Genomic DNA, 15,964 nt, shown 5'->3' on the forward strand with positions numbered 1-15,964 from the left:
TAATCCCTTTTATAAATTATATAAATATCTAAGATTGATCATGTGATACAATGGTAGAGGTTTTTTGGTACTGTGGTATATATTGAGTTAATATCAAATAATATGTTTTGAGTGATAATAGATCATATATAGATCAGTATTTGTTTTTGTATTCAGTCTTCCTTCTAGGGGAAAATTTGTCAAGAGTTTTTATTCATGAAGATGAATTTAAATTAGCAGTGTTAGGGCTGTAATTGACACCAATTGGGATACCTTTGTATAGCTTATGAATTAAATTTTCTTATCAACTTTGATATAGGTATGGTGTACTAAAAAATTTATATATTTTGATAAATTTAGTCTTGCTAATTGTATCCTATTATATTCATAGTATATTTTTAGATCACATGGATGCTAATTGTATCCTATTATATTCATAGTATATTTTTAGATTACATGGATATATATATTATATAAGGCCACAATGCACATACAGGCAGTCCTTGCTTATTGGTGGCATTGGTCAGTGGCTTTCTGTTTTTAAGGCGCTTGGCTAACAACTTCATTAACCAGAGTTTGTTCCGACACGTAATACAAACCCTCGGTCCTTTACATAAAGAATTACTATTCAGCGCCAGCTGGACTGGTTGTAAGATTTACTAACTAGGTAGTTCGCCAGTAACTGCTTGTCCGATGGTCGGGAGTCCATCCCAACTGAAGGTAAACATACCACTTTGCTTTCGACCGCCGTCGGGTGTAGACATGTGTTCGCCTCTCTGCCCGTCTCTGTTGTAAGATTTGTTGATTCACAACTTTAAGCTGCTTACTTCTGCCCTTTTTCTTTGTGAATTACTTAGTGTGTTTGCACCTGTAAGTACTTTGTTCATTATTTTTGTTAATTGTTTGTGGAGGCAAGCACACGTCTTCACCTGACGGTGGTTGAAAGCAAAGTGATATGTTGACCTCCAGTCGGGCAGGATGCCCATCGGACAAGCAGTTACTGCTGAACTACCTTGTTAGTAAATCTTACGACTGGTCCAGCTGGCGCTGAATGTAATTGTATGTAAAGGACCTCAGGTTTGTATAGTTAGGAAAAATACAATTTACTCCCAAAAATTGTGATTTTGGCATTGGTAAATGGTTTATCGGTGTCAGTAAGTGGTTTATTGATGTCGTTAAGCAGTTTATCCGTGTCTATAAGCAGTTGATTGACTGTGCCGATAAGTGGTTTGTTGGTGCTTACGACATCGTAAACGCCAATCACTACCATAATTATCGGTGGTTTTCGGTTAGCGGTGCTCAGCCAGGAACGGAACCCCCAATATTAACTAGGGATTGCCTTAATTGGATCATCATGTGGTAACATAGTATACAAAGTACTAAAAGCAAATGAAGATAGTATATGTTATTAATATATATATATATATATATATGTGCATATCTGTCACACACAGAATTTTTTTATATTATACAGAAGCAGGGGACGTTGTTGTCATATGACAAGCTTAAAAACAATGTTGTTTGGAAGAGAGTCAGATTGATACATTTTTTTTTGGTGGCTGTTAAATTTGGTCTTGTTTGGAAATGCATGAGCTGTTGGGTGAGAAAAGGCACCTTTTCATCATTTGTCAGAATTGAAAATACCTGTGGTCATTGATTCTGTTCACTACAAGACTATCTTGTAATTTTAGGAATCTACAGTAGAGCATAATTTCTCCTGATAATTGCTTATGGTGTGGCATGCACTTTTGATCCCTGTACAGCAATAAGTACTGTAATCTGGAATTTATTTTATTTGCAATGTAAAATATACTATAGACAAGGTAGTTCTTAGCTTTAGTCATTTATCCTTATTTTGTCAGCATAATTGGTGCTTTGTCCTTGTGGTCTCTGTTCTAATTTTTTTGGACATTCTTTATTTGCATGAATTGCTCTGCATATCATTTGTGAGCTTTTATTAATTTGCCAGATTTAAGTAAATGCTAGCTTATAGTCATACTAATTTTTGGATACCTCATTTTTGGGGTGTATAGCTTTTCTTCACCTTCCAGGTATAGGCGAGACTTTGATAGGAGACGTCGGTCTCCTGACCGAGAAAAAGAAAAGGACAGATACAGTAGGAGATCAAGTAGAGGGGATAGAGATTCAAGAGAAGATCGATCATCTGATTCTCCAAAAATGTCCAAGGAACAGAGGAGACAACTTTTTGAAATTCAGGTATCTTTATTCCCCTAACCATGCCATGATTATAAAGATAGGATTAATGGAAGTATATAGGATTAATGGAAGTACATAAAAATTACCCCTTGACTCAGAAATTTTTTTGAGTGAGGCTTCAGTGTAAGTGGATTGGGAAATGTAATATTTCTGTTTGGAGTACTTAATTTTGAAAAATCATGTTTTGTTATTGGGAATTCTATTTTTCATGTATATTTTCAGTGTTTGGTATTTCAGTGGTTTAGCAAAATCTAATGTGTATTTGATTTTTATTCTTTTGTTTTCTTATGTATTGTTTTTTATTAAAGTGGTTACGACTCATGAATTCTAATTATAATCAAGACCACTATTTTTTTTTTCTTTTTTCTTTTTCCAAAACATGAATTCCTGATTTTTTTTTGTCACTTGGGTATACGGTAGAGTATTTTAATATTGTACTTGCTAAGATAATATTGGTAAGTGTTGTTGTTGAGATTAAAATGCTAATTCTTAAATAGTGCTGGATAATTTTTTAAATTATCACTAACTGGTGAGATAATTATTTTTGTGCAGTGGTCTGGTTTAAATATGCCTAAGAATTACTGTTATTTCTGGAAGCCTTTCATAGAATATTTTACCTAATACTTAGGTGCAGCAAGAAGAGGAGGCCAAACAACGTAAAATGCAGGAGGAAATGTGGGCTATGCATGTAGATCGCTGTCGACTTCTTGGACAAGACCCTTACCTTACACCTATTTTTGATCCAACTTGTCAGTACTATTGGGATCCAAACACTGCATCATGGCAGCCATATAATGGAACAGGTAAATATAGAATGGAGAATTCAATTTGGACAGTGTAGTTATGAAATTCTTTGCAATTATGTAATATGTAAATTGATAAGCACTTGATAAGTGGCTCCTTATTGTGCATTAAAATTTAATGTACAAGTATTTTTGGGTTAAAATATTTGCAATATTTTGTATTTAATGTACATTATATTATTATGAAATTATGCTTTTTTGTCTAACCCATAAATAATAGTAGTATAGGACTGATAGTTTAAATATTTTTTATTTATTTATTTATTTATTTATTTATTTATTTTGTAGAGCCAAACATACCAGTACCAGCAGCATATGGGTTTCGTCCAAGTGAGAGTGGAGATGGTTCTCCTATGATTGTTGGGATGCCTCCTGGTCATGTCATTGCATCTCAAACAATAGCTGGCCATGTTGCACCTGATAGTGAAGCAGCCACACCAAATTATGATGATCCAAGAATAGATCCAGCGACAATTCCTCTTCCTGGGGAAGTTAGACAGACCTCTCCAACCCAGCCTCTTCCTTGTCAAGCAGTACCTGTTGAAGGCACTCCTCCTCAGGGTGCTCGGGTGCTTACCTTCCCAGTGCCTGCAGAAGCTAGTGTTGCAGTGACTCCAGCAACGACCATGCCTGTTAATTTAGGCACCAGTGCTCTTGCTGTACCTTTTGTGGTAGGTGAGGAGCCACCACCACCACCTCCAGGACCAATTACTATACAGTTGCCACCACGTTGGAAAATGGCAAGAGACTCTGAAGGTCATGTTTACTTTTATCATGTGAAGAGTCGAACCAGCCAGTGGGAACCACCGACTCTTGAACAGCACCAGCAGTTGGAGGCAGAAATGGGGACAGATTCGGACTCCAATGATTCGTCATCTTCAGATTCAGACTCGACCAGTACTACTGATGTGAGTGATATTACAATCTTACGCTATGCATTTGGAGAAGAAAGGGATGTTTATTATTTTTATTATTGCTTATGTAGGCATTGTTCACCAGATTTTAAGTGTTATGCTGTTTTGCATGAATTAATGTCATATTGTGGAAGAGTTTCCTTAGCAAGTTCTGTCATGTAATTTGAGGCTCCTGTGTCACCTGCTCAGAGCGAAGACTTCTCTAGTGATGAGGAGGAGGAGGAGGAGGTGGTGAAGGTCACTACGGTCGAGATTGGTGAGTTATGCGATGAGAAGATGATCCGTCGGCATCGAGCAAAGAAACCGCGATCAGAAGCACTGGTGCAGGAACGAGTGATCAGTGTAAGTACAGAGATGTTGATTCCCTTTTCCCCTGCTGAGGAGACTCACTCACTCACTATGACAATACAACCATGGGAACTTTAATCCCCACCGAGTAGGAGACCTTTTCTCAACATGTTTTCCTTGGTGTAAAATCATTTGTTTCTGACAGCTAATGATGATTATATATAACTCCCTACTGTCTCCCAAGTCATTTTCTGGTAGCCCATGGTTGACACCTACATTCCTCTATTCCTCCTGTTCTTCCCTTTTAGCTTGTGGCAAAACTGTTGGTAGTTTTTAAAGTAAAGCATGAAATTACATTGTGCTATTAGAGGATTAATGTTAATGCCTGCTTTACAGGGAGTCAGCATTGCATATTTAGGTGTCAATACATGTCTTAAATTTCTTTTACCTGGGGTAGTTGTAGAAATATCAAGAGCTTTATTCCATGTTACGGGAGAATTTCTGAGTTTATTAAATGCTGTAAACAACTAGGTATAAACAAAAGTATTCAGCTTACCAGTTTTGTTTGTATATGCTGTAATGTAATTTCAGAGAGTAGAAGTAATATCTAGACAAATGGAGAGTAGTATATTTAAGTTTAAAAAAAATTGAATTTCATGTGCAATTAAATTCCAGACAGTAAAGTACGTAGTACTTAAATCTGGGAATAATAACAGTGTACTTAATTTCTTTCTTCATGATTTTTAAATTATTTTTAGGTAATTTTCATTGTAGGTCACATACATATGGGAATTATTGACATTTTGCCGTTGTAGTAAATGAGATTGAAATTTATTAGGTATATATATGGTATGGTTATGCATTTAATTTAACATTATTAGATAATATCCAAGGCTATGTTGGCTCCTTTTAGAATGTGTTTGAAGAATCTGTGTAAAGTAAGTTTTTCACTCAGGTGTTCAAAAAAATATTTTTATATTGATGTAATGCCAATTTGAATTTTTTTGATATCTTGCGTTAGTTCACATGAATTATCGAAATACGTGAGGTTATGATCCTTGACGTTGCACCCTATTGCTCCTTGTGTTCATTGTTTGAGAAACTCCTACATTTTGAGGTATTATAGTAATTTGGTTTGCAAGATAAATATATTTTAGTTTCACCTGGTGGTATTCTTGGTATAAATTTTGTATTACTTGGAAATCATGTTTAGGATATCTTCAATAACTGTTCTTATTTAAAAGCTAGTGAAGTTTAATTTCTATGCAGTATAGAAGTTTAGTCTTGTGTTTACATTTATCAACAAAATACACTCCATTAGATTAGGTTGTGATTCTTCATAACTTCCTAAAATCTCTCCAAAGGATTGACATAGGATTCTTTTGTTTGTTTATAAACATAAAAATAAGGTAAATAGCCAAAATCACGGAAATTCAAAACTAGGCAACCTTAGGAATAGTTTCATGTATACAGTGGCAACCTTAGGAATAGTTTCACATACACAGTATATCCCTATGCCTTTTTCTTCATGCTTATAAAATTTTTTTATTATACACAGATTTTTTTTTTTTTAGGTCTCACCAGAAACTTTTAACTTATTTGTTGAGCTCTGTTGCTATTTACTGCCAGTAATAGCATCAACACACAAATGAAGGTATTTTAACCCTCTTACGCCGATTGGACGTATTAAACGTCTATATAAAAAAGTTTTTTTAAAAATTCACAGAAAAATGCTTATAGGCCTACCAGGTGAAACTTTTAAATCACGCGCCTTGGGGGATGCTGGGAGCTCACGGATCAAGGCTTTGTTTTGTTTACAATCGTTACGCAGGCGCGCAAGCGTGAATTTCTTTCTTGTCACACTAAAAAGTATCAGTGACACATCTAGGAAATTATTTCGTCACTTTGACATAATTTTTGCACCATTTTAAATTAGCTGTTACATGGAGTTTTAGATATGAAAATGTGCGCAATTTTATGTAGAATACAACAAAAAAATACTCATGATTGTAGCTTTTATCAGTTTTGAAATATTTTCATATAAATAACGATAAGTGCCAAAATTTCAACCTTCGGTCAACTTTGACTCTACCGAAATGGTAGAAAAACCCAATTGTAAGCTAAAACTCTTATATTCTAGTAATATTCAATCATTTACCTTCATTTTGCAACAAATTGGACGTCTCTAGCACAATATTTCGATTTATGGTGAATTTATGAAAAAAGCTTTTTCCTTACGTCTGCGCGGTAACTCTTCCAATAAATTTTTTCGTTCGATTGTCGTAATGTTTGCACCATTTTAAATCAGTTATTACATGAAGTTTTATATATGGAAATGTGCGCAATTTCATGCACAATACAACTAAAAACAACCCATGGTTGTAGCTTTTATCAGTTTTGAAATATTTTCATATAAATAACGATAAGTGCCAAAATTTCAACCTTCGGTCAACTTTGACTCTACCGAAATAGTTGAAAAACGCAGTTGTAAGCTATAACTCTATAATTCTAGTAATATTCAATCATTAACCTTCATTTTGCAACAAATTGGAAGTCTCTAGCACAATATTTCGATTTATGGTGAATTTATATTAAAAAAAAATTTTTTCCTTACGTCCGTGCGGTAACTCTTCCGAAAAAAATCAGAAATTTGTTCATGCGATTGTTGTAATGTTTGCACCATTTTAAATTAGCTGTTACATAAAGTGTTATATATGAAAATGTGCGCAATTTCATGTAGAATACAACCAAAAATGAGTGAAGGTTGTAGCTTTTCTCAATTTTGAAATATTTGCATATAAATCACGATAAATAGAAAAAAAACCACGTTCGGTCAACTTTGACTCTACCAAAATAGTCGAAAAACGCAATTGTAAGCTAAAACTTTTACATTCTAGTAATATTTAGTCATTTATCTTCATTTTGAAATAAATTTGAAGTCTCTAGCACAATATTTAGATTTATGGTGAATTTTTAAAAAAAAAACTTTCCTTCCCTCCGCGCGCGGATTCTCCGCCGCAAATCTCCGAAATGCGTACGTCGCATTCTCGTTATATTTGCTCCGTTTCATATTAGACGTTTCATAGAGTTTTATATATGAAAATGTGCGAAATTTCATGTAGAATACAACAAAAAATAATTGAAGGTTGTAGCTTTTCTCATTTTCGAAAAATTTGCATATAGAAAAAAAAATATAAAAAAATTCGACATTTGGTCAACTTTAACTCGTCCGAAATGGTCGAAAACTGCAATAGTGCAAAATCTTACACTATAGTAATATTCAATCATTTATCTTCATTTTGAAACAAATTGGAAGTCTCTAGAACAATATTTAGATTTATGTTGAATTTAAAAAAAAAAAAAAAATTACATCCGTGCGTTACGAATTCATGCATCATTTTGTGATAATATTTTCTCTGTGTTGCTTTGATCGTTTTACAATGTGTTATATACCAAAATGATTGCAATTTAGTGTACAAAACAACAAAAGAAAAATTAACTCTTCAGCTTTAACCGTTTTGCTCACAACACGATTTGAATACAATTATATATGAAATTTTGTTTTTGCGCTATCATATATCGCATTATTTATATATGATACTGATATTTTTTTCATTTCTGATGGTTGCATAACTAAACTAAAGGCAATGAAAAAAAAGGAGCCAAAAATGAACTCTTAATCTTGAAAACTAAGTGCGCTCTGATTTTTTGAAAAAATTATTTATTCTGCTTCGGCGCTCACTCCGAGACCCCCTCGGCATACGGGAGACGATTTTTATTATACCCCTTCGGCGTAAGAGGGTTAACATGCAGGTAACATTAGGTAATTTTTGTTCACATGAAACTACAATTATTGTCCTTTACAAGTCTCCAGTTGATTGTCTGTAAACTCACTTCTTATTTGTCATCTTCTGTTATGGCTTCTGTCTCAACTGATTCTTTTTAGAGTTCCATTTTTTCCATATCTGTAATCCTCCCTTGATTTTATATATACTCCATGATAATTTTATAATACAATGGTGTTTATTTTCTGTGCTGTATTATAACATCATTGAGAGCAATGTTGTGGGGAGAAAATCCACACTGATGTGAGTTATAATATATTATGTACCTATTTAAAAATATGTGTTTATAGTAACATCAGTGTAGATTTTTTCATTAATTTAGTGATGCATGTGGAGTTCCTCGTTGAATGAGTGGTATTCGCGCTTGCCTACCAATCTGGTGGTCCAAAGTTCGATTCTTGGCTCTGCCAATGCGGAATCAGAGGAATTTGTTTCTAGTCATAGAAATTAATTTCTCGACAATGTAGTTCGGATCCCACTATAAATTGTAGGTCCCGTTGCTAGGTAACCAATTGGTTCCTAGCCATGTAAATGTAGGTCTATGCCTTCAGGCCAGCCCTAGGAAAGCTGTTAATCGGCTCAATGGTCTGGTAAAATAAGATATACTTAGTGATGTATGTGATTAGATTTTTATTAGATAGCAGTGTTAATGGTATGGCTGTTGATTTTGCTTACATCCCATTTATCACAAAACAGCTTTACTCCATACAGATGAATGTGGTCATAATATGTTAGCAGGTAAATACACTAAACATCATCCTTGAGATGGTGATTTTCCAGGCAAATGATCAACCTCGGAAATTATCACATGTATTAAAACTGGAACCTGAGCAGTCTGTAATTATGACTTGTTTAATTAGACATTTGAAAAATTTCTATTTAATTAAGTACAGTGGGGGCATCGCTTAATTGCGGATCAGTAATCACGTAATCAGTCATTCAGGGGTTTTTTCTTGGACCGCTTCTCATGCTATATCGCTGGTATGAATTGCAGCATCGCAGGACAAAGGTGTTGTGTATGCGATGTTTATCAGTAGGCTAAGCCTCGGCCGCAATCCGATAATCACCAACATACATGAAACAACTCACATTATGATATTAACTGACAATAAAGGTAATAAAACTATTCTCACCTTATATATTATTGGCATATCTTCATAATAAATAGCCTATTCAAGGTCTATGTATGACTTTAATTGGTAGGCTAAACCTAGTTGCAGTGCAATAACCACCGACATACATGAACAGATTCACATTATGATAGTAACTGACATTAAAGGTAATAAAATCATTCTCACCTTATATATTATAGGCATATCTGAATTAAGTTCCATTCGGCAACTAAAAACAGTGATGATATTGGTAAAACGACATCAGTTGATTATTTTATGAATGTAAACAAAACCAGAATGCAAATGGTAGTTGTTCTGATACGTTATACAAACCCTTGGTCCTTTAACAATAGGAAGGTAACTAGCGGCAGTTGGAACAGTCGTAAGCTTCGAACAAGTTAGTTAACTGCTTGTCCGACAGTGCGCGCGCGCCGCGCCTGGGAGGTGAAGAATCACTTTTGCTTTCGGCCGCGTGTGTGGAGGACGTGTTCGTCATCGCTCTCTGCCCGCTTCATCGTCGTATGCTTTGTTTATATTGTGTTTTCTACTACTGGTTTTTTTGGTTTGAAAATGAAATTGTAAGTACTCTGTTTTCATTTTCATTTCATTTTCATTAAATAAATTATGGGTCAAGAAATGGAGCTATCGCCATAGATGCGGCAGTTTCCGCTCTTTTCCTGAAGTTGATCCTCATGAATAATGTTCTCGGTACCGAGGGCGGGAGCGCGCTCGTGCCGAGTCATTTATTTCTGGTTGAAATTGTGAAAGTGAAACTTGTAAGTACAGTACTCTTTTTCATTTATATTTTGCCCTGTGCGCTCAGGGCCGAGGGTGCGAATGCTCGCGGCACAAGCCCTTTGATTTGTATGAAAGTGAACGCAAGAGCAGTATTCTTTTTCATTTTCATATATTATTTGATTATGGATCAAGTTTTCCGCTCTTACCCGGGAATTGATCCTTCCCCTTTTATGTTGTGTGAAAGTGAATTGCAAGTGCAGTATTCTGTTTCACTTTTATATATTATTTCATTGCATCAATATTCCTTATGGATTAGTTCCCGCTCATACCGGGAATTAATCTTTATACTTTGCGCTGGTGCCTACGGCACGTTTGCTCTCGCGCCGTAACATTATTAGTGTAGGTGCAGTGGATGCTGTGCGGGGGCAGGGGAAGCGAAGGCCTGCCAAGAAGTCCTCTGAAAGCTCTCCTGCGACTCCCTTGGTAACCGATTCTTTGTCTTCTTTCCTGCCCCCCAGATCAGCTCCCACGAATGGCACCTCCCCTTCGGGTGGGAGGAGTATCCGGGTCCTTCTCCTCGCCCGACCTGTCGAGCGTGGAGGAGGGCGCTCGGTGTCCCGACGTACAATTGTATTCGGGGTCTCCCGTTTCGTTCGGGGTGGGGCTCTCTCTCTCTCTCTCTCTCTCTCTCTCTCTCTCTCTCTCTCTCTCTCTCTCTCTCTCTCTCTCTCTCTCCCATGTGAGGGTAACCCCCCACTAATCACCCTTTTGTTGCTTCCACAGAACAAGTGACCTTGGACAGGTGTGGGCGTCCTTGGGTCTGCAGGGCGTGCCTAGTGTCCAGGGGCTGCTTCTTCTCTGGCTGGGTCTGCTGCAGTCACCCATGGAGCGGTGACCACGACAACGACATCAGACAGAGGCCTTGTCGACTTCAGAGTACGCCGCCCTCCTCACCTGGTGTACTCGCCTCACGTGGTTTCAGTCTCGTCTACAGCCACTGTGCAGGGTCCTATCGCCATACCGAGGAGGGGGGGGGCTTGCCGCTGCCGCTCGGGGGTGCCGTGCTGCCGCGACCAGTCTTCCACTGAACTGAGCTCGCCCCTGGACCTGCCGCTGGTACCCAGGATATCGCCGGCTGCTGCACCACCTCCAGTGTTACCGGTGCTGCCTGCCGCTCCTGCTGTTCCCGATGTTGCCGCTCCTGCCCACGGTATTGCTGCTTCAGTCGCAGGTCCTTCCGGACAGGTGCAGCCGGGCCGTGTTGCTTCGGCAATTGCCCCGGCTCCGTCCTGGATGGAGGATCTGACGTCTGTCCTGCGTGAGCTGACGAAGAAGAAGAGGAAGGTGTCATCGTCGTCTGCTGCCGCCTCTTCCCCTTCGACTTCTAAGGCTACCAAGCCGAAGAAGAAGAAGGCTGCCTCCTCTCCCCCTAAGAAGGCTCCTTCGGGATCTTCTAAGGGCCCGTCCCACTCCGGTGGGACGGGGGGGTCCTTCTGCTGGTCCTCCTGCTCCTTCGGGAACAGGGCCCGTCCTTCCTTCCGCAAGGAAGAAGAAGACGGGGACCAGAGGGGTACCGGCTACCACCGGTACTTCCTCGCCTGGTGTTAGCGGTGCTGCCGCTACGCCAGGTTCTGGCTTGGTCTCTCGATCGCGAGAGATTCCGAGTGTACGGTCTCCCGCGGGAGACCGTGCAGCCAAATTTCTGGCGCCAGAGCTCGCTCGGCACCAAGACCACGGTACAGAGTAGAAGGCTGGTGAGAGCTGCTCAGGTGACTCTCGCCAGGCCAGTGGCCGCTCTCGCAGTGACCAGCTGGTAACCCGGGTTTCCCTCCTAAGAAGGCTCCTTCTAAGGGCCCGTCCCACTCCGGTGGGACGAGGGGTCCTTCTGCCTGTCCTCCTGCTCTTTCGGGAACAGGGCCCGTCTCTCCTTCCACAAGGAAGAAGAAGGCTGGGACCAGAGGGGTACCGGATAACACCGGTACTTTCTCGCCTGGGTTTAGCGGCGCTGCCGCTACGCCAGGTTCCGGCTCGGTCTCTCGTTCGCGAGAGGTTCCGAGTGTACGATCTCCCACAGGAGACCGTACAGACAGAGTTCGCTCAGTGCCAGGATCGCGGCACGGAGCAGAAGCTGGTGAGAGCCGCTCAGGTGACTCTCGCCAGGCCAGCGGCCGCTCTCGCAGCAACCAGCTGGTAACCCGGGTAGACGTGACTGTCCCTGACCAGCCACGGGCTGAGGCTGGGAAGAGGTCCCCCCTCCCGATCGTTGGCGCCAGCCTCGGCTGGTACCAGCGCTATGACGCGCTGCGAGGACATGCACCGGTCTCACCGCGACATTGGGTCTCTGCAGGTCTCCTGACCGCCGCTCCCACAGGGACCAGGCGGATAGGGGGACCAGTGGCAGCTCCTCTGCACACGAGATCGGGGCCGCTGTTCTCGGTCCAGCCGTTTTTCCCAGGGAAACGGCTCGACTAGGCCTGCAAGTTGGTGATCGCCTGCAGCCCTCCAAGCCCGCTGGTTCTGCCAGCGAGCGAAAGGGGAGCGTCATGTCTTCCTCTCCCGTGCCTGCAACTTCCTCGGTTTGCACCGGGAAGAGCGAGGCACAGCGGGGGTGATCGTGAGGGGCATGCCCCGCACGATCCCTTCACGACGCTGTTAAGTACCAGGTACGATCTTCGGACCGACCAGGACGTACGCGCAAGTGGCAGGAGGAATCTGAGAGGGGTCTATCGCAGTTCCCCCTCCTTTTAGGGGGAGGTTCTCGGAATATGCTCTTGTTCGAGGGGCTTGACGGTCCTACTCTGCAAGATGCTGTGACTTCCGAGATCCAGAGGAACTGTACTGAGGTTATTGCGCTGATTCGTCAGCGCAACGACCTTGGGGAAACATCGCCGCTCCCACCAGCAGAGCCCGCGTCATGGCTCAAGTTGTTCTGGAGCCCGAAGAAAGGAACCCAGACTGACGGTGGGCTTGCCGCGATCGGAGCTTCTCAACTCGGTTCTGGACCAGGTAGAGCCTCTCGTCTCCGGACAAGATGGCTCGCTCAGGGCTAGCCGGTCGAACAAGCTAATTCCACCTCCTCTACTGCGACAGCGGCGTTTCTACAGAGTATTGCAGCGCTCCCCCCACCCCCCTTGGTATCGGCTCTCTCCTGTCAGGTGTCGATCAGCCCCACCCAGACCTACAGTGCGAGTTCGTAACCCATCCTGGGGGGGGGGGGGGGGGGGCGGTGGGGGGGGGGGGGGGGGGGGGCGTGGTTTCTGACGATACGTTTTTCCAGACTGAGAAGACATCGCCTACTCTCCGACCTGACAGCTCTACTTCCAAATGTTCAGCCCATGAGAAGCAGTTCTTCAGGCGGCTTTCCCCTGTGTTTTCATTACTGAAGAACGCCCCGCTTTCATTGCAACTACGACTTCTCACCGGACAGCAATGAAATAGCGGTTAGCGTTTTCAGTCATTTGTAAGCACAGGTTATGAATCTTGAGAATCCTTCTCTCGATTCGTCTGTGAAGACGTAGGTTGCATTCAATATCTACCTTCGTCTTCAACGGTACATAGTGTTGTTTCTCCTTAGCTGAGATTCAACAACTATGAGATGTTTTGCCTTCAGGGACCTCGGTCTCTAGAAGGCAATTGACTTTCGCCTGTTGGGCACATGCCTTAAGAGAATCATCACCTCGCTGTCCGGCATTGGTGACAAACAAATACATTATTTGTTTGTCTCCGTTCGCATAACCACTTTTAAAAGGCGAAGGTAGTCACTGTGACTTACTTCGGGAGTGCTTTGACAACTTGCATCCTAACCGAACGCAGTCAGTCGGCAGCTGTCAGAGCGCCCGAGTCAGTTACGAACTACGCTGTTGACTTAGTTCGGTTGTTACAGAGTAATCATTACTTCGTTTTAATAGCTTGTCACAGTACCCATACCATCGACACCCACCATGGAGTGTCGGTGTCCTATCCACTACCGAGAACTTCGCTGCATGGGGATAGGAGGATGCGAGAGACTTCGTGGCAAACGGACAGACCCGTATGGGTACTGGACATCACCGAAGTAGAGAAGAGGGATAGGTCATGCGACTATTTCCTTCTTTTCCTCTGAGGAACTGCATGACTTCTCCTGCAAAGTCAAGCATCCAGGGGATGGGGATCCGTGACGCTCGAGTTTCGTACCGAACTTCGTAGCGAAGACTCAGAAACCCTTCGGATCCCTTACGATTGGTTCGAGTCGTTCACAATCCCCTCCCTAATGGACTTCACCGCCTTCGATGCGAAGGAGATGCTGCCTTGTCCGCAAGAACTTCTCCGTGGCCCAGGTACTGAAGGCAGGGGTCTGGTCCAACCAGACCACATGCCCTTCCTTCTACCTTTTGGATATTGCCCACAGGTCCTTGGATCTTTTTCCTTGGGACCCGTGGTGGGTGCTCAACACGTTGTGTAGCGAACCCAGACCCTCGCAGGCTGAACAGCATCGAGTCCTGGTGTGACCGTAAGAATGGATGAGTGAAATAGGAGTGTGACTGGCTCCTCTTCCCATCTTTTTCTTCCCTCTACCTGTGGTTAGAGGGACACGGTCGTCACCCTGCTGGATAAGGACAAGATCGCAGTGAGCTACTCAACAGAGCCCCATCCTATCCGTTTTCACTAGGGATAGGAGCGTATATCCACCACTTCCTCCAACAAGGGGGAGGAAGTGGATGCCAGCTTGAGACAACCCATACTTTATGTTGCCTCTTGCAAACAGGAACAAGTTCTTGCTTGCTGGTACGAAGAGATACGCTTGCCTCTCTCTTAGTACTCGGCCCAGAGGTCTGACCATTGATCCTGCGGTGCACACCCCGATCAATCGGACAGAGGCATTGGATCCCTCCCTCGCTCTTACGACCAGGGAGGCATTCCAGGGATGACGAACACCAGTCTGTTCATCAAAAGACTCAGATTCCTCCCACCAAGAAGTGAGTCTTCCTATTGTTAAAGGGACCGATGGTTTGTATTACGTATCGGAACAAATGACAATTTGTCGAAAATTGCATTTCATACAATCAACTTACCTGTCAGATATATACATAGCTAAGACTCCGTCGTCCCCGACAGAAATTCAAATTTCGCGGCACACGCTGCAGGTAGGTCAGGTGATCCTACCGTCCTCCTGCCCTGGGTGGCAGGATTAGGAACCATTCCTGTTTTCTCTATCATATTTTTTCTGTCGCTTGGAATGTAAAACAACGTTTGCAGTTCCTCCTGACTTGATTTTTGGATTTCATCGCCATCGATCTTCTGGCTATCTTTTGCAGGGAAGTACTGGATCTTTGGTTCGGCATACGCATATTAATTTGTTTTGATAACTTTGGCTTCGAAAATTTCGAAGAATTGTTTACGTGTAACTACCGAACTTTTCGGTAGACAATCACATAGTTTGCAAGAAGGAAAAATTTTAATATTATTCATAATAACGTGTAGTAAATGTTAGAATTGATTGAGCTAACTTCCTTCTTGACGATGTAAGGAAAGAATAGTTACGCTTCCTTTAGAAGTTTATATAGCTCTCGTACTAACGAGCAGTTAGAGATTAACATTACTAGTAGGTGGTATCCTCATCCTCCTTCTTACTTCACAGAATCTTCAAATTCATATTGCAATTTGAAGACAAAGGAAGGTAGCTCTAAATACGAGCTATTGAAAGGTAAGAAGTGATTTTACTGTTAGTGCAGTGGAGGTGCGTTCTGTTCGGCTCTGTTTCGCTCCCAGGCCTAGACCTCTTCCAAGCTCACATACCCAGAGGAGAAGGAAGTCGAAAGCCTTACGAGGGTTATGGAGAATCCCACCGATCAGGGGCGTCCCCTCGGCAGGATCTGTAGATCGTCCCAGACTGCCAAGTTCGCCATTGGAAAGGCGTCCTAATTAGTAGAGGGTGCGTTCGATCGGCTCTGTCTCGCTCTCAGGCCTAGACCTCTTCAAACTCACAAGCCCAGAGGAGAAGGAAAGTCGAAAGCCTTACGGAGGTTATGGAGAATCCCCACCGATCTGGGCGTTCCCTCGCGGATCTGTAAAACGTCCCAGCTGCCAGG

The 15,964-nt window shown here is 42.0% G+C and overlaps 1 protein-coding gene across 1 annotated transcript in view; it reads left to right on the forward strand.

Annotated features, from left to right (window-relative positions):
• The window catches only part of LOC135198545 (uncharacterized), a 189,372-nt gene that overhangs the window by 154,742 nt on the left and 18,666 nt on the right, over positions 1 to 15,964 (forward strand). Inside the window, 4 exon segments of the mRNA XM_064226227.1 lie at positions 2,013 to 2,196; positions 2,825 to 2,999; positions 3,288 to 3,907; positions 4,103 to 4,255. Coding sequence (XP_064082297.1) covers positions 2,013 to 2,196; positions 2,825 to 2,999; positions 3,288 to 3,907; positions 4,103 to 4,255 — 1,132 coding nt within the window.

Source organism: Macrobrachium nipponense, chromosome 22, assembly GCF_015104395.2.
Source record: "Macrobrachium nipponense isolate FS-2020 chromosome 22, ASM1510439v2, whole genome shotgun sequence".
Classification (NCBI taxonomy): domain Eukaryota; kingdom Metazoa; phylum Arthropoda; class Malacostraca; order Decapoda; family Palaemonidae; genus Macrobrachium; species Macrobrachium nipponense.